Raw genomic sequence first — 19,908 nt, forward strand, 5'->3', positions numbered from 1 at the left:
ATGTCTTCTTTTTTAAATTTTCAGAGGCAATGTCTTCTTCTTCTCATACAACAAAATGTACCACCTGCTGCAATTGTGCGATTTCTGAGATTGCCCGGCTCAAGAAGGAAATCAGTAAACATCAAGAAGAGAAGCTGAAGATGGTTGAAGAGATTGATGAGTTGAAGTCAAGAGTTTTCACACACATTGTGAGGAAAGGAATTACTGGTGTGCATTTGGCTATTTGTGCCTCTATTTCTGTACTTTCAAGTGTTGTAATTGTTCACCTTATGAAGTACTACTAGACCTAATAAAGTTAATCCGAACCCAATTACCCAAAGTGAGTTATCAAAATTAGACCTCATTCCCATTTAAAATAAAACCGAACCCAATTACCCAAAGTGAGTTATCAAAATTAGACCTCATTCCCATTTAAAATAAAACCGAACCCAATTACCCAAAGTGAGTTATCAAAATTAGACCTCATTCCCATTTAAAATAAAACCGAACCAAACCTACATGAAATTGACTTGATCAGTTATTGACCCGATACCCTTTTAAAAAATAGCCCAAATCCAAAAACAAAACCCAAACTTAACCAAACACAACACCGTCACAAATCTCACAATTATTGACCAATTGTGATAAAATTATTACTATCATTCAAATACATCGTATTTACTATGTTTTTTTTTTTTTTTTAAATGACACAATTATTTAGATACGTTTGTCAATGCATAATTTCAACCCTTAAGACCATGTGTATCCTTGACCTTCGGCCAAATGAAAAATAATTTCTCTCTCATCCTTCTCCTTCTTCCACCTCATATTTCACTAACTTGACATACCACTTACTTAAATCTCTCATTTTGCTTCTACAATTTTGACTCAAGGTCATTAATTTCTCTTACCTACTTTTTTACTTTTACATATACTCCACTTGAAAAATTAACCTTCAAACATAATTGTTAATTTTAACAAACGAAAAAAATATGAAATTAAATTAACATTACATATAAATAAAAAATGTAACGTATAATCTTAAACATACATATATAACACAATGAAGTAAAATTTATACATAACTGGATTGTTATCATGCAAAATGAAAAACAAAAAAAAAATAAAAAAATTAATTACATGCTTGCATTCGTGGCAGGTTCACATGAGCTCAACAACTTGAAATATTTGTTACATGCATACAGTATATAATCACGGTACAAATTACATCAAATATTTGCATGCAAACAGCCGATGTAATCGCAAGTGGAGCAGAAGTCGGTCCCACCTCCAATTTTAATGCACTTGACCTTAGGTCACATATGCGACCCGGGTCAAGTTAATTAAATTTTGACCCTTGTACACTGTCAACATTGTAGTCATTTTATCCTGTCAATTATCACTTGACCCAAGCTATATATCAAGGTTGTATGTGCTCTAATATATCTCATTATGTATAAGAAAAGAATTATGAAAATTTAATATTCAAAAAATATTTTTTGAGACTAATCTAATAAGGCCCCACACGGCTATTTTTTCTTATGTATAAATCGCAAAACGAATTCAAAAAAACTTGTGTGAATAGTGTCAAAATCTCAATTGTGTATATAAATAAGAACGGATGAAGTATTTTGCTAAGTGAAATGTATTCTTTATTCCCTTTTATATGATGTCGTGACTACTATGATTATAGTAATGATAAAATAATGAGATTCTGTCTAAATATCCGGACCATAATACGAGTATAATTTTAGTATTTGTTGATAGCCTTTAACGATTTCATAATCTTTGCACCCATAATAAAATAAAACAATCGAATCCCCGTTCTCTCTCTAACTTCCTCTCCTCACTACAAAATAATCATTTTATAGAGACGAGAAATTTCGTCTCTATATAGTCCAAATCCGTCTCAAAATGATGCTTAGAGACGGATTTGAGACATAAATAGGGCGTCTCTATAGAGGGCGTCTCAAAAAAATTTGAGACGGAATTTTTGCGAACCCATTACAAACTTGAGACGGAATGTTTGAAACACTATGTACAATTTCATCTCAATTTTAATTTAGAGACCAAGTTTTAGTAACTCGTCTCAAGTTTGAGACGTTGATTGTATCCGTCTCAAAATCCATCTCTAATTGATGCATAATTTTGTAGTGCCTCCAAAGAAAACCCTAAACCTCAAAACCCTAACCGCCGCCACCATAAGCTCGCTGGTGGTCGTCGCCTTAACGGCCGCCGACGAGCTTGTGCGTCGTTTCTGTAGTAGTTTTTTGTTGTTTCTTTAGTCTAGTAAGGGTTGTGTTCACTCGGTTGAGGGTTGAAAGAGGAACCAAGCATTGTTTCCTCCTCCTCTTTGTTCGTGCTCCTCTCGTCGGGTTTGTTGTTTAGGTGTCGGGAGGTATTAGATATCGCAGGAGTTTCTTGTTCGGGTTACCGGAGTATCCAAGCAAAGATTTGATTTTGTGTTCAGAGGTAATTGAACAGGTCAGAATTTCAACCTCGTCGCCGCTCTTCCAATCCCACCCTTTGACCCGCCTCTGTTTATCGGTGAGGTAATTTTGGTTAGGGTAAGGGTTTGTTGTTGGATTTGGAATTGTTCGTCTTGGTTGTTTCTGTTTGTAGGTTTAGGGTAGTACCCTATGTTGGCTTGTTTTCCCGGTCCTTTCTAATCGTCGTCGTCTTGTTTTGTGTCGGACCACCCTGATCTTGATGGTAAAGGTGACCATCGCCGTCCTGTAGTGTCGACTCACCCCGACCTTGACGGTAAATAGTTTTAGGATTTCAGGTTGTTGGGATTAAATTTCCATTAGTGTGTGCATGTTCTCCTCTGCTTTGCTTTGTGGTAGTCTCTAGATTAGTTGAATAAGATGCTCAGTTTTAATGATGCATTTTGGGATTTTTTTGTTGTTTTTTGTTGTTTTTTCTAAGATTGGTCCGTCTAAGGTTGTTGACATAAGAGGTCACCTGTGCGTGTTTCCTGGTGTTATCTGGGTTCTTCTTAAGAAGTTATCCAGGTTGTAGGTGGTTTACCCCCTTTGAGGTTCAAATTAGGGGGTTTGTTGGTTGGTTTGGGGAGTTATTATGTGATAAAGTTAGTCTCTCCGTTTCTAATGCTAGTGTTAGAATAATGGAAATTATCTCGTTTGAGTTTGAGAGTGGGCCTAGGGGTAAAAGTCTTAGTTGTTTTAGGAAAGGAGTAATGAGTAACAAGAAGGGTCAGTGTCCTCCGGTTTGGGTTGTCATTTGGTCGTGGAGAGTAACTTTTGTTATTTCTCCCTTTAGGTTAGCGTTGAGGGTTTCTCTTAGCGCTTTCAAAAATCTTTATTTAAACACCACTCCTCATTTTGTGGGGGTTTATAGTATGCTAAACAAGTTGTGTGTAGACACTTGTGCGCAATACACAAGGTGAATCAACCTAGCCTATCACATTGGTTATCTTTCTCTCCTATCCTTGTTCCCCATGTTTTGCATAACATTAGTACCATCTGCTATAAAGGAAACATAGATGCATTGTGCCTTGGCAATATAACGTCATGTAAGTGGCATGAGCAAGGCGTTTTCAACAATTACGGGCTAAAACAAGAAGAGCACAGGGCCCTTACGTTATCTATTAATTCGGTTTTTAGTTTAATTTTTGTAATTTTTGTAAGACTTTTTACTTTATGCAAGTTTGAGCCTATGTCAAGTAAAAAAAAATAAAAAAAATTTGTCTATAACTACGTTTCCATCATGTATTGCCAAGGAAGAGAGGGGGAATTTTTTTTATAGTAAAATCAATTAAATACTCCATAATAAGTAGTCAACTCAATCACTCCAATACTGACATTATTCTAGAACAATTTTAGTACGGAGTAAATTATGAAGGAAAAAAACCTTTGACGGAGCAAAAAATGGATACTCTAATGGATAATTGTCAAGTAAAGTCCACACGAGTTGGCACTAGTTCCATCTTCAACAAAATTCATTGCACCTGCTATAATAAACTAGTCACGTACTCGTCTTCCCCTTTTCTTACCAAGTAAAGCTTGGCCTAACGGAAATGATTTTCACCAATTCTTATTTACAATACAATAAATATTGTACATCGAAGTAAAAATATGCTTAAAAGTTACCTTTATATATGTAAAAGTTATCTATTTTTTAGTAACAATTTTTTTTATTTTAATTAAAAATAATCCAAATCACTAATAATGTATAAAATTAATCATTTAACCCCTTAAATGTTTATCTATCAATTTTTTGTTATAACATAAAAGTTATAAAAAACTAGATTAAAGTTACTAAAAAACTGCATAAAAAGTTAACTTGGTGTACAATAAATCTATTGTACAACTTATGCGCACAAGACCTTTCAAAAGATTTTACCTTCAAAAGATTTAACTTTGGAGGAGAGTTTCCCCTTATCCTTCCCTCCTCCTCCCAAAGTAAGTACCTCGGGCCGGGTTAACCCAAGAGGAATTCCAGACCGGTAGGGGCGTAGGGTCCTTCATCTTATTTCTGAAAATAAATAAATAAATAAATAACATCCCCTTTTGTTCCCACACGTTTTAATTAATACTGGATGATATGTCAACTAGTGTCCTATGTGATCAGCCAAAAAAGTCTCCAGTACGAAAGTAGAAAGAAATTACACTTGCTCAAGGGACAGGGGAGACTTGAAGTTGACTTCATTGTTTCAACACAACAGATTAAAAAAATGTTTAAACAAGCTCAAACGCCTAATCCAGTTAAAAAGCAATTATCTTTAGAATCATAAAACCAAGCTGACAGTTTCAAATTGTCTACAACTAGAGAAAGGCAGGCACAACAAGAACGCAACAAATGGCGAGTTCACCACAAGCAGAAGATGTACTTCCCCTGCAATCTCAACCTCTACCTCAGACATTCCCACTCCCTTTACCTCCGCTAACACTGCCACCATTACCGACATCAATTACAGCAACGTTCCCAAACACTAGACCGGAATCTGGTGAGTTCAACCTCTCTATAAGACACAAAACTTTTACTGGAGGTTTTTAGTTGTGTCAAAGCAATAAATATTGACCTTTTTGCTGCCCAAGTACCAAGAAAAGTTTAAAAATAGTAGAACTACAATATCACCAACCAAATTATTATTTTTCATTTTTTGTTATTTTTCACCTGGAGTCTTTTCAATCCTAGCACAGTGAAGTAATACCAAGTAATTCAGATTCGGCCTAAAATTTCGAAAGAGCAGAATAAGGCTTCGTTTGGTTTGCTGAAAACGTTTCCAGTGCAAAATGATTTCCATGGAAAAACATTCTCTAAGAGAAAACACAATTCCAAACTAGTTTTCCTTTGTTTGGTTCCTTAAAAATAAATGGGAGAAAATGGTGAAAACTGAGGGGGAAGAAAGAAGAGGGAGGTAAGAAAAATGGAAATGTGGTTTCCCTCCCTTTCAAATGGAAAAAGTTTTTCCACCTTTGAGGGAGTTATGGAAAATTGTTTTTCATCCCTTGCTAAACCAAATAATGTAAAATGATTGAAAAGAGGCAAATTGTTTTCCATGAAAACGTTTTACACCCTACCCAACATAACATAAGAGAAGACGGGACGAAAAATACAACAAAAGGTTTGGCTGGGTTTTGACAGTACAATGAAAAGTAAGGAGCTTTTGTGGGGGGGAACAGAACCAACAGAAACCATTACTGCAGATGAAAAATAATAATAAGGAATCTTGAGTAATGTTTGGCTGCATCATACATGTAACAGGGGCTGAATTCTTGGCATATGGAGTGAGAATATATCGAGCAGCACTTAGAGGAGATTGGTTAGAAATAGAACGTGTTGCCAGTATATCTCCTAAATGGATTCGCTCAAAGATCACCAAAGGTGGGGAAACAGTTCTTCACATAGCAGCAGCAGCAAAGCATCTACATCTTGTTAAGGAGCTGGTTAATCTCATGGATGCAGATTCTCTTACTTTAGCCAATAAACTTGGTAACACAGCTCTATGCTTTGCTGCTGTTTCTGGGGTGGTAAAAATTGCAGAAGTGATGGTTAAAAAAAACAAAGAATTGCCAAACATCAGAGGCAGTCAAGATATGACACCACTCCATATGGCGGTGTTGCTAGGGCATCAACATATGGTGTGGTACCTTCTTCAAGTAACTGATGATGAACAACTGACGGACCAAGATCGAATAGGCTTACTTACCAGCTCTATCGACACTGATATGTTTGGTAAGCCAAATTCCTATAGCAATAGTGAAAGCAGATAACTCAACAAGGGACAATATTTACTAAAATTCTTCTCTTTGCAAGTACTCATGCTGAATATTTTTTACTTACTAAAACATGAAAAAACAAATGACATATCTATTGAAAAACGGTAGAATTAGGTAAAAGCAATTTGTTCAAAATACTAATTCTAACTTCTTTACCTTCTCTCTTTTTTTTATGATGTTTCATAATACAGATGTTGCATTGCATATTCTAAGCAAGCACCGCTACTTGGCCCTTCTTCGGGATGCAAAGAAAGAGACTGCATTACATGCATTGGCTCGAAAGCCCCTAAAGACTGCTTACGTTCAATTGAACATTTAGAAGAGGTTCTCATTGCAATGTAATTTTCAAGACACTTACCTAGTCAACATCGCAATAAGCTACCAACGGACTCATGAGCATATTAAATAATATAAATTTATTTTCAGGGACCATCGTAGATCAAGGTAAAAGCATGGAATCAGAAGTTGCACTTCACTTAGTACAGAACCTTTGGAATGAAGTCATCAGACAGAAGGAAGAGGATATATCTGCACTGATTGGCTACCCATGGCGGTTACTATTTGTTGCAGCTAAGCTTGGGAAGGTCGAATTCCTAACAACATTGATCCAATCTTATCCTGATCTAATATGGAAGGTAGATGAAAATAGGTACACTATTTTTCATATAGCCGTGAAGCACCGTCAAGAAGAGATTTTCAAACTTATATATGAAATCGGAGCAATCAAAGACTTGATAGCTACTTACAAAGATGAGAATGGAAATAACATGTTGCATTTGGCTGGTAAGTTGGCACCTCCCCATCGTCTAAATTGTGTGTCTGGGGCAACTTTGCAAATGCAACGAGAGATCTTGTGGTTCAAGGTAGTTCTGGATAAGTCTTCCCATCAATTCATCATCAGAAAATTCACAACTAAGTAACTAACAATTGTTTGGTTTGCAGGCAGTGAAAAGGATAGTGAGGCCCGAGTACATCGAAGCTGAAAACAATGATCATAAAACACCTCATACATTGTTTAGTGAAGAGCATGAAGGATTGAGGACAAAGGGTGAGGAGTGGATGAAGAAGACAGCAGAATCATGTGCTCTTGTCGCAACTCTAATAGCTACCATGGTATTCACAGCAGCCTTCCAATTACCTGGAGGTGTAAATGAAAAAGGAATTCCGGTCTTTCAAGAAAAGGCCTGTTTTGTGGTTTTTTCTGTGTCAAATGGAGTATCGCTGTTCTCCTCTACAGCTTCAATATTGATCTTCTTGTCAATCCTTACTTCAAGATATGCGGAAGATGATTTCCTAGTATCATTGCCAGTGAAGCTCATGAGCGGGCTTATTTTGCTGCTCATTTCAATAGCAACCATGATAGTAGCCTTCACAGCTACGTTCTTCATCACTTTCCGAGAAGGTATAAAGTGGGCTCCTACTCTTATCGCCTTAATAGCCTCAATCCCTGTTACCCTTTTTGCCTTACAGCAGTACCCTCTCCTGGTGGACATATATCAGTCAACCTACAACTCTCATCAATCTCTATTTGAATCAAGTATATCAAAACTTTTCGAGACTACTTCTACAAAGGCATCAAATAATCTTAATCTCACTCATCTCCGGTCGCCAGCCTCTTCTCCGCATGATCATGAGTATGCTCCAACGACAACATCCCTATCCCACTCTACAAATGGTCCAACCTTTTCTAGTTCTAATGGATCTCACTTCGGCTATATAAAACATACAACACCCTCACAGATAGTAAATCCCATTGCATCAGAACATGGTACTCCTCTTAGACAAAAGTCAAGGTCCCAACTGCGGTCCCAATCACGGTAACGGTCGCAAAAGTGGAATCTTGCGGATGTTACAACGCTCTTTACGACCATTCAGGGGCATTGCACTGTGAATTATTATATTTAACAAATTCCACTTTATTATTGTAATTCAAGAGTTTTGGAAAATGTCTTTTAGATATATCTTTTAGAGTTTAAAACCTCTGCTTATATAGGGCGAGGATCCCAGGTGTCCCCTTCTTAGGTGCGGTCCCTTTTCACAGTGTGACTCCTATAAAAATGAGAATGGGTATATAAAAATGAGAGTAGGGGGGGTGAGACTCGGGTTTTAAAAATGAGTTGTCATCAATCCCATGTCATCAATAGCATCTGGGTAAATAATTAGAACTTTTGGTTTCAACTATTTATCATTTGAAACTAGATTTTACGATATTTTCTTTAACATCCGTCTCACATGCCCAAACCACAATAATTAATTATCTCTTGTTTTGTCCTCAATATCTGCAGCTCCAACTTTCCTCCTAACATCTTCATCTATAATTTATCCTTTAAAGTGTTTCTACAACATAAGCATGACTAATCCCATTTTCTCAGTACGGTCTTTCTAATAACAGACACCACAAAATGAGGTTAAAAGAATCCAGCCCCATCAGCTTCACTTATTCATCCTCTGCGGCTTAATGTAGATATAAGGTATCAAATTTCAAAAACGTGAAGTTTAGGTTTATTTTAACCAGCTTTTGTTTTTCTAATTTGTTACCTCGTCTAAATCCAAATTGACAGGAATTTCAGCTTTGGATAGCTTGCGTGTTGTAGTTTAGCTGCAACATGCAGAGGAGACGTCTATATACACACTGAGGTAGAACCAGAGTGTTCTCAACAGTTGGTCTCCAAATTCAAGATATACGTGCTATAGAGTATAGACACACTGAGGCCAAACCAGAGTGTTATCTACATTCAGAGAGAGCTAGTAACATGGCTAAGTTTTAACCTATTAAGAAGCAGAGAGAGCTGGCGGAAAGTAATATGGCTAAGGTTTAGCTTTAAATATTAAGAAGAGATTTGGAGAAAATAATTTTGTTAGAGAATTGGCTAACTCACATTTCAGATTTACCTTCACTGGATTTTTGTGATTATATTGGTAACTTACCAATAAATATAACATCCCTTCCTTAAATATCGAGTATAGAAGACACAAGTACTAGTAATACGGACTTCTGTGTCAAAATGTTCTCATGATATACACAACCTATGGGAATTTCTGGAAACTATTAGTCATTTCAATGCAAGGAAGCTAGAAAGTAAAACAAACAAAAAAAGAAAAAAAAATAGTTTGTTAATTCCTCCTTTTTGGTGATTATCATAACGATGCATGCACAAAAGTATGTTTCTCACATCAATTCATGGGTCAGCAGCTTTCAGAAGCTGAGAAGCTTAAAATTGAAACCTTCGATAAATACCAGGAGGAACTCAATGAACACAAGAACCAATGGCTTTTTCTATTTCGTCAGTAAATTGAAAAAAGAGATTAAATAAATTTTGAGTAATGACTTGTATCTCATTCGTACGCTACTCAAGCAGAAACTATAGGTAGAACTCAGATAATTGAGAATCAACATGAACCCTACTATTTACAGATTGAACGGTTACTAGGATTAGAGATGGCAATGCACACCTTTCGGAAGAATTCTGTAGTTTCACAATGTCAGAGCACGGGTAGATGCAGTTTGATGCCACTTTTGGTGTCTTGAGTGGAATAAAGCTACACCTGCCTGGGCCAAACTTGACCATACACATCCTTTTGTCTGTATTGACGTTCCCACGACCACGGAACATCTGCAGTTGAAAAGGAATTTAGAGACATGCCTGAAACTAACAAAGGTCCGGTCGCCTAGACGCCACAAGGGCACAAGCCATCATTCTTGATAAGAAATTACACGAGAAGTGACCTTCAACAATAAACAAAATACGAAACAGAAAAAGGGAAAAGGGCAAAGGGCAAAGGGCAAAGGAAAGAAAAAAAAACTGACCCTGAGAAGAGTACAACTTTGGAGGAAGTTCGTAAGGCACAGGAAGAGGAACTACTTCAGAGTTAGAATCATCATGATCATCTCTTCCTGGCCAAGTCAGTGAAACTAGTTTAATCTTCCGATTTCTAGAATTTGCCATTGATCCACTTGTATCCTGCATTAACATCCCAAAATCAGAAAATACAACAACTATAACAATGTTGCAAGAGCTCCCGAGAACAGAATAGAAAGAAAAAAATACCTTACAAGAGCTCTTATCCTTCGTGCAAGAAAATCCAAAACCATTTTTGACAACAGTAGGCAAAAACAGCACGCCAAGCTGGGTCATTCAGACAGAATAAACAGCAAGAATGAGATACATAATCTTGTAAAGCCCATGATGAGTCAGACCTCATATTTCTTTTAAACTGTGTTGTTTTTTTGTTGTTTTTTCAAAACTTAAATACTCCCTCCTTTCCTTAATCATGTCAAACCACCAATACTGGGTACGGGATTCAAAAAAGGTCAGAAAAATAGATTGACAACAACTTGCATTAAGAGTTCATTCAGGGTATAAGCCCAAATACATAATGCAGTTATGCAGGTAATCATGTATCGGTTACAGTATCATATGTTATGTCTAAATAAACATCTCCTTAGCACTCGACGAAATTGCAAATACCTCATAGGAACGTATCATCAATTGAGAGTTATTCTTTTGAAGGGCTCCCCAAGCAGCTTTGCTGAGGTTTGATGAAGTTAGCAAGAACCAACTGTTTTGAAATGAGTGGCACTGGTCAGAACCCTATGGTACAATTATTTGTTGAAAGGAAATAAAAAACTAGAAAGAATCAGAGATAAGGATAAATGTTCTTACGCGATATTTTGACCATTATAACGAACAAATGTCTTTATATGGGGCATTGCACGGCTGTAAACAAAAGAATGTCACCATCACTGTCAACAAGTAACATAATACATCAGTGTCTTCAACCATAACTAATAAACAGGCAATCAACTAAAGGGACGGAGGGTTTAATTTTTTGTCGGGGTTCTTCCCCTAGTTTTGCACCCTAAAAAAATAACTAAAGGGGCGGAGGAAACAAAAGTTGTATCCATTTTCCCTTCTGAACCTAGAAAACGCTTCTCAATTTGGAAACTCTGGAACAATCTTGGTCACACTAAATGTGTCATCAAGATTTATACAGCGTGTGCATCTATCGATCAAGCAACTGTGATATACCTTTACTGTCATGGAGAGGGGATCTGACAGGAGGCACTATTAATTACATCAGACTGATGAGTAACATGGGAACTCCACAAATTTGAATTGATTTTTCAAGATCTTTTGACATTGTTGATAACTGACAAACTATTGCTTTAAATGAGAAGAAAGATCAGAAAAAAGGCATAGTCAGGAGGACAAACCGCTGAGCAAGCTAGAACTGTAAGTCACAGAGCTCAACATACGAATATGAAGAACAAAACAACCAATATGTAAAGCACACAAATCTATTAGACAGATCTTCTATCATAGGGTCGCAATTCAACTTAAAATTATACCCATGGAATAAGAAACTAAAATGTTTGGCAAGGACAACTAGGTAATTTTAACAATCCCATTGGTTACTGTAGTTGATGAACTTGTCAATATGTCCGTTTTCCAATCCTAATCCACAGCAACAATAATGAGTAAGAGAATAAGACACAGGGTACTATTCAAGAGAGACTCCCAGCACGAATAGACAAAAGTTCCCCTATGCCAGTTCAAGTCTGATGAGCTAAATGACACAGATAAAAACTTTTTTATATAAAATAACCGTCCCAATTATTTTGACATTTCATGTTAACCGACGGCCGACCCCAATCATTTTGGGACTAAGGGTTGGTTGTTGTTGTATAAAAAAAACCATCCCTAGTACTGTAATGTTAACCAAGCTTGGTTGGTGAAGTTCGAGGCCCATTAACTACGTTATGCTTGGGAGTAGGATTCCCTTATCATCCCGCCTCTCTTAAGCGTTGACCTGTGTAGATAGGTTGGCTGATCTAAGAGGTGTTGGTTTAGTAGGGTCCTTCATCTTTCCGATAAACAAAAAACAAAAAAAAAACTGGCGACTTACCAACCGTATTAGGGAGTAAGAACTACCAGTCACTACTACAGTTTTGACAACTAATACAGCTGACTGTCATTTCATTAGAGAATAAAAAAAAATAAAGTAAAATTTTCAGCTTCAAATTTAGTCAAGTGGATAAAATAAAAGATGGTACCAGCGACCCGTGTGAGTAGCCTTCCACTTTGCCCAGTATTTCTTCAGAAATTCCTTCTCCACATTTTTAATTGGACTTGGGACAGCATTTCCAGCTGCATAACCCTGAACCAGAAAGAAAAAAGTAAGTTTTGTAACATCTTCATAAAAGATTTTTTTTCCTATAAACCATTCAGAACCGATCTGCAGCAGTTTACAAGTCTCTAAAATAACCGGTATCACGATGCAATAAGTAGCAAAGTCGGGGGGTGGGGGGGTGGGGAAGGAGGTAGAGACTTAAATTTACCAGACTATCATTCCCGACAAATATTTTTCAGGCATTCACCTAGTCTTCAATAGAGAAGTACAACGTATTATTTTAAAGACTTCATGAGAAAGCACGTAAATTTTTAGCTAGGAACAACCATCTGAACTTTCCTCATTTTCTGTCACACCAATTAACGCATTCAACAACATTACTAGTAATTATGAAGTGTAACAGGGTTTTTTTAATACTCAGAAGAAACAGACATAAAAATGTACACGTGAGTCGTGACAAGCTCCTCTATAAGCATGTTGCACTCATAATTTTCTTACAGAACCATCAATAAATCATCAGTCACTAAAATGAAACCAAGTCATATAGACGAACTAGTAATTCGTCTTTAAGGAAAGGGTATAGATATGAGATATAAGTGTATGACATTGGGAGGCCCAAAAAACATCAAGTGGTTCCCTGATGTGCCTGAAAGTTTAAGGACTGTCCGGAGAAACCCTAACCTAAATACAAAACAATACCACTAATTGTATGTCAATGCTTAACAATAGATCCCCCAGACAACGGCATCACATGGAAATTGATTTGTTTTAAGATTGAACAAACTTTTGAAGGGCAAAAATTTGAAGAATACTACTCTTTACAGATCAGCTTACGCTATAATTTAGGGAATTTCTCCCTATTTCTACTGTTACTTGGTTGGAGAGACAAAGTAAACTAGTAGTCTACATGAACCACGAAACCAGTTAAATTATAACAAGCTGTCAAAAACAAGTTGTCAGCAAGAGAGAAAAACATAAACCCCCCGTCCCTATTTAATTGTCGCATTAAGCTTTTCACAGAGTATTTAGCGATTAGTAGATATTAGCTTATCTATTATATTTAATTGAATGAGAGAGGAAGCAGGTGGGAAAAAATATGTAATAAAATATTATTGGTCCATGCCATAAAAGGAAGTCTGACAATTAAATTAAGATGGTCGAAAATTGAGACAATTAAATTGAGACGGAGGGAGTAATACAAATTATGCAACAAGCACCCAAAACAGGTAAAGCAATTAAATGTTACCTCCAGTGACCATCTCACATCTTCCACGGTAGGCCATATGATCCGTGGTTCGCCCAAACCTAGGGCGGATTTATCAGCTGACAAGCCAGATGACAATGAAGTTCTTAGTTCAGTCATCCACTTCTCATCCAGTGAACCAAGAGAGGAAAACTGAACCAAAACACAACTTTAATGAGAACGGGAGACACTTTAAAGCAGCCATTGTCTAAAAGGCCAAATTTCAAATATGCAACATGGCAACCAGAAACTGTAGGTAGGCAACTGACATCACCCCGTCTTCTCCAATTTTACGACGACAGCACCTTAGTTTTAAAAAGCGCAAAACTCACTGAAGCGCAAAAGGGCCCTGGAGCTTAAGCGCAAAGCGAAAGCGCACACTTTTCATAGGCGAAGCGCTTCGCTTAAGCGACTTCGTTTCGTGCTTAAAAAAACCCGGAAAGAAATAATAAAATTTCAAAAGTTCAGAAAATATGGAGAAGAAAGGAAAGATGACAAAAAAAAAATCAAAACGATGAAAGAAAAATTCAGAATCCCACGGGAGAAATCCGACAAGAAGGCTAGAGAAATCCGGCCACGGGAGAAAATTGCACTAGGGTTTTCAAAAACTTCCCAAAATATTCGCTTCTTTTAAAAAAGAAATCACGTGATACATTAAAAAAGAAGATTAGAGTCATGTTGCTTTATTTTTTATAAAAAAGAAGGGCTTGATGTGCTCATGTGCCCAGACTACAGGAAGCGCATAAGTGCCCAAGCGCTAGGAAGTGCGCGCTTCCTGTATGTCGCTAGGCTTCGGCTGGCAGAAGCGTTTTGCTGTAAGCTTTCGAGCTTCCAGGGCTTTAAGCGCAAAAAAGCGCGCTTTTTAAAACTAAGGACAGCACATACCTAAACCAACTTCATCTTCTCCCAAAAACGGGAAAATGATTTTAGCATAGGAGGGTAATTGATTTTAAAACTAAGGACAGCATATACCTAAACCAAGGAGTTTAATGCACCAGCATGAACTAAAACTTCACTACTCTTGATGTAAACTTTGTAGATTATGATTGTCAATTTTCTTTTTATTTCGTTATTAGTTTCGTGTGATTCAGGTTATTCTTTACTTTTGAGATCTGTTGTATTAGTGAGATGGAAGAGCTTTTTTTTAGCTTAGTTATTTGTCACCCGTTCGCCGTTTGAATGTTTATTCACCTAGTTCACTCTGAACAGGGGCTGGGGTTTGGCCAATGTCTGAGCTAGGGTTTTGTTGTGCTCTTTTATCTTCTTTTTTTCGAATCTCAAAGCGTTTTGTAATTCATCCAAAGGATGTTTAAGGTTGTCCGCCTGGATTTCTCTTGCTAATCAAAAATGATAATTGAACTAAAGCTTCAAATAAGTAAGTTGAATAGTCCACATGTTCCCCATTGATCTTCCTACTTTCCGTTTAGGTGTGTTCTTCATTGATCTGCCTACTTTTTCTTTATTCTTTTTGTGACAAAATAATTCTTTGACCCTCCCTTACCCCATCATATAGGTTCACTTATATTATTTTTAAAAACCCATATCTCTAAACAACTTCCACTGTCCCACCCGAAATAAGTCAAAAGGGAAACCACTTTCCACTAACTCCTTTACCCCGGTTTTTGATGCTACAAGTAATTAGGAAAACTGAGGGAGTAGCTATTCTCCCATTACCTGATAAATTAGTGGCGATTTCTTAAACTCATCATCGAAAGTACATTGCTCTAGGATAGAGCGTAGCTTCATGTGACCCCACTTCTTTAAATTAGACCCAGAATGATATCCTGGAACAGATGCAATTAATCTGACCTGGAATAACACATACAAACTAGTCAAAAAAAAAAAAATACAATACACACACATTTAGTGTCAACTGAAAGAAGTCACAAGAGAATAAGTGTACAAGAAATGAAAAGCTGCGCGTGAAAATAAGTTCCCCGGGCTCTTAAACATTGTTAAAGTGAACTCCTGGGCCCCAAAAGGTAAATAGAAACATGGGAGAAGAATTTCATCTGATGCCACTTCCATGCCCGCAGCCCACCCACCTCCCACGAAACAAATTCGCAATTTTAAATTTTTAATCTCCCATTCCCAATTCCAGTCTGCAATTCCCACTAACAAACATACTATCAGCAGGATACAAGAGATCAACTGCCTGGATAATTGAAGAGTCTACAACACATTGAAGATATGACATTGTCTATACCAATAGTTGAGTACCACTTCTACGCAACCACATTATTTAGAAAAATTCCAAATTATTGAAACTGTAATGACTTTGATGACTAACAGAAGCAAAAATAAATAAAGCAATTTTAGCAGCTCCGAATAGGAATAAACTTTCAGAAACTATAATAAAATAATAACTAGGAAAATAGAAGTCAATAGCCATGTAAAGGGAATCAACTATACCGCGGCATTTCCATAATTGAACTTCTTAAAGAAGGAAGCATCAATTTTCAGTCTGCCAAGGGCTGGAAAATTGGCAGTAAATTCAGGCAACTGAAAAAATACAACACATGGTTTAGAATAAAAAAACAGTCTACATATGTATTTACAATGATTGGAAAAGAAAAGTGGAAGAGGAGAAAGAAGGGAAGTTTGCTGTCCTTTCATTTCTTACAGTTTTGCATGCACTAAAAATCTGTAATTTAACAACTAAACATATAAACAAATCTTCAAATTCAAAATTGAAGTTGTATTTACATCATGGAAATAGCTGCAGATATTTTACCTCTCAGCAAGTCATGTGGTGATGTATAATTAAACAGAAAATTAAGTCTATAAACCTTAAAAGTGGCTGCAGGTCTGTAGTTCAGAAAAAATAAATTCAAACGTTCTCATCTTGTAGACTGCTACTGCTTTTAGGGTAGAAAACTAATTACCATTTTACTATGAAAAAAAACATATGTTACACTATTGTGATTGTTCTGATGTTAGATTTAAGCCTTTATGCCCAGTAACAAAGAAACAGTTTAATGCGTCCAATGTGATTCCATCTTGTAGACGCTACTGCTTCAAGGTAGAAAACTAAGCACCATCTTGTACACAGTTTAATGCGTCCAATATTTTACTATTAAAAATTAAATGAACATACTTCCTCCTTTCAAAATTAGTTGACACATTTAATTTTGGCACTCACTTAAAGGAGGGGTGGAAGAGAAAGCTAATAGACAACATTACCCCTACCCATTACCAACTGTTACGGATCAGGTTACTAATCCCAAGGTTAGTGACAGTTACAGCAGATTAAGGAAAACCGAAATAAGGAAGGGGAAGATTAGGGAAGACGGCAGAATTTGTATTCCTTAATCAAGAGTAAGTAAACAATTACAAATACCCCCGGGTCGAGCAGTGTATGGCCTCCCAAAAGTAATGTCACCAAAACAAAGATACTGTTGGCTTTACAATCCTTCCCTATTTATTCTACTCTTCCACTAACTTCTTGTGCACAGAACGAAGCAAACTTCTGACAGCATCCTTGCATTCCCTTTGCTACCCTTGTAACGGCTTCCATTTCAATAAGAAAAGACCCCAGCAAGGTTTAAAATGATAAGAGTGGCATGCTGGTTATTTCGAGTGGCTTTTGTATACCTATTTTTTATGAAAAATAATATATTATTCAACCATGAAGAGGGTAACGAAAAGACAAATTACTGATTAATCCAAGACCTTTGAGTATCCCCAATTGAATAATCCTTTTAAAACCCTGCTATCTTTACCCGGAAAGATGAAAACAAATTTACTTTGTCGCACAGCAAATCACACGAGACAAAGCTCCGGATAAAACACAGCCATGTCGTTGAAATCAACCATATACTCTACATTTCCACAGCTTCTTTTTCTCCATAGACTTCCTAAACCCACATTCTGAATATGCAACCAATGATACGGAGTTAATATTCAAAGGACAAACCCAAGTCTAATTTTGCAACTGCTCCATAGATAAAAAGACACCTTAGTACTTTACTGTTCGAAAACTGTGAAAAAGAATCTTTGTTTGATAGGGCGCTACATGCATATGTCTAGTGAGATTTCGAAGAGTTCTGGCGTCCAATTCTGGATGTCATTCTTATTCATCCTCCCAAAACCTAGCGTCCACATGAAAGCCTGCACTTGAGGTATTTTCACCTTAGTCTGCAAACCTAGGGGGCTTAGTAAGAAGTAAAGAAGGTTTTTCATGAAAAGACACCCGAAAAATCTCTCATCCAAACTCTAGAGTACCTCGTTCTAACAAATGAATAGGCAAGAGATCACATATATAAGCTAGCTCCTCTACCTCTCGGTTATGGGGTGGACTCCTAGCATGTAAATCCTACGCATTCACGAAGCTGATACTGGAGCATTGCATTATGAACAGTAGATAAGCAAATCCAAACGAGGGAATACGTTGTTCTCCTATCCAAATTTCCTCCAAAAATCAAACGTGTTGACCACCCATAGCTTTTAACTTTGTCAAATAAGGGAACAAAGTTGATACTTGCGAAATGAACTTCTAAGGACACTTATGAGTCATCTGTCAGCACTTGAACCATTTTGACACATCTATAAGTACGGTAGAAATCATTGTATCAAAGAGATTGAGATTCTTGAAGAAACCACCACCACCTCTTCCCTTCAAGAGAATATTTTATGTGATCACTTCCCCAAACCCAACCTTCCTTCCTTTGGACGACACACCTATTCCCACTTCACAAAAGGATCTTTTCCCACCTCCACAGTCCCCTCCCCTCCGACCATAAGAAGTCCGTCATAAGCCTCTCAATCTCATGTGTAATAACAAAAGGAATTTTGAACAAAGAGAGATGATAAGAGGCTATACTTGACAAACATGATTGAATTAGATAATGCCTCCGAGAGAGAAATACATCTTCTTCCACCCATCTAACCTTTTTAATATCTTTGAAATTCTCCCAAAGACATCAACCACAAGGGTGAAGAAATGGTGATAAAGGACCCTGATATAATCCCCTATAAGAGCGGAATAACTCCCTTCACCAAAAATGAAGGTAGTGGACAATGGACATGCAACCTTTTATCCAATGTCTCCACCACTCCCCAAACCCTTTCCTTCCAAAAATAACATCAAAGAATTCCCCACTCAACCAGTCATAGGCCTTCTCAAAATCAAACTTAAAATCCACCCCTTCATAGCCTTGACAACGAGCACCATCCACATATTTATTGGCCATAAAAATCACATCTAGAATTGTCTACCTTCTAAAATCTCATTCATTCTGTTACAACCAAACGCGTGCCACGAACAATTAGGAACAAACCCTACAAATACAATGTAAAACAAATAGCAAAAACAATAATAAAGGACACAAGTGTTTATGACAAATTTATATTTCCTCCCCTCAACTAATATCTTATTATTAAAGACAAATAGTTTTTTAACCACCTAAAAAAATCAAAAAATTATTTTTTACCACCTAAAACATTAAAACTTATATTTTACCACCTAAACAAAAGTTAAAACTTGTTTTTACCACTGGCAAAAAAAAAAGATGGAAGTCTTTATGTAGGGCTCACTAATTCAATTTTCCTCCAATTTTATACACTCCCTCTGCTATTTTCTTTAACTCCTTTACCCTCCTCTCTTCATTTCCATATAATTTTTTTAATTTTGTGAATTAATGAGAGAAAAAATCATGTAAATTCATAAAAAGAATAAAGTAGGGGAAAAGAAGGGAGTTAAATACATGAAATCGTGGAAAAGGAGAAAAATATTAGATATATTACCGTTATTGTGCCCCTCAACATAACGGTTTTATCTATTTTTTCCATTTTTAGGTAGTCAAAAACAAATGTTAAATTATTATTTTTAGGTGGTAAAATACAAGTTTTATTTTTTTTTGGTGGTAAAAAACAATTTTTCGATTTTTTTTATGTGGTAAAAAACAAATTTCCCTATTATTAAGTTCCTGCAAAATAGTATAACAATCCCCCAATACATGATTCCTCTCACCAATGTATTTTCCCTCTTATTTTCTAGCTAGGCCTAAACCCGCTTTTATAGGCCAAACTAGAAACCCTCGTCTACTAGAATTATACTTGGTCCACAATACTAAATAAGTCTAGAGGTTATTACATACCAAAATACTATTAGTTTCCTAAATAAAATTCTACATAAAACTAGGAAATATAATATTAACAAACAAGAAGCTTAACAAACACAGAGTCTTGCGGAGTGCGAAAATCACTTTTTCTCCCATGTGAGATATTTATACTCTAATACCAATTTCTACGAGATATCTTAGTTTGACAATAACCTTTGCTTGGCATGTAACCAAGAGTCCGATTTTG

The 19,908-nt window shown here is 36.6% G+C and overlaps 1 protein-coding gene and 1 pseudogene across 3 annotated transcripts in view; one reads left to right on the forward strand and one right to left on the reverse strand.

Moving 5' to 3' along the window:
• Positions 1-1,015: 1,015 nt before the first annotated feature.
• The window catches only part of LOC110776166 (tyrosyl-DNA phosphodiesterase 1), a 31,178-nt gene continuing 12,285 nt past the window's right edge, over positions 1,016-19,908 (reverse strand). Inside the window, exons 8-18 of one of the 3 annotated variants that reach the window (XR_008922704.1) lie at positions 16,012-16,101; positions 15,274-15,408; positions 13,603-13,752; positions 12,280-12,383; positions 10,889-10,942; positions 10,694-10,784; positions 10,274-10,351; positions 10,033-10,186; positions 9,678-9,838; positions 4,345-4,476; positions 1,016-1,343 (exon numbers count right to left, since the gene is read on the reverse strand). Coding sequence is in view for 1 of the 3 variants with exons in the window: in XM_021980720.2 (XP_021836412.2) it covers positions 9,765-9,838; positions 10,033-10,186; positions 10,274-10,351; positions 10,694-10,784; positions 10,889-10,942; positions 12,280-12,383; positions 13,603-13,752; positions 15,274-15,408; positions 16,012-16,101 (930 nt within the window). In the remaining 2 variants the exon portion in view is untranslated. Of the gene's footprint in view, positions 1,344-4,344; positions 4,477-9,331; positions 9,839-10,032; positions 10,187-10,273; positions 10,352-10,693; positions 10,785-10,888; positions 10,943-12,279; positions 12,384-13,602; positions 13,753-15,273; positions 15,409-16,011; positions 16,102-19,908 lie in introns of those variants that run through there. The other 2 variants (XR_008922705.1, XM_021980720.2) reach the window with 2 other exon arrangements.
• LOC110776165 (ankyrin repeat-containing protein ITN1-like) lies at positions 4,489-8,310 on the forward strand (annotated as a pseudogene).

Source organism: Spinacia oleracea, chromosome 6, assembly GCF_020520425.1.
Source record: "Spinacia oleracea cultivar Varoflay chromosome 6, BTI_SOV_V1, whole genome shotgun sequence".
Taxonomy (NCBI): Eukaryota; Viridiplantae; Streptophyta; class Magnoliopsida; order Caryophyllales; family Amaranthaceae; genus Spinacia; species Spinacia oleracea.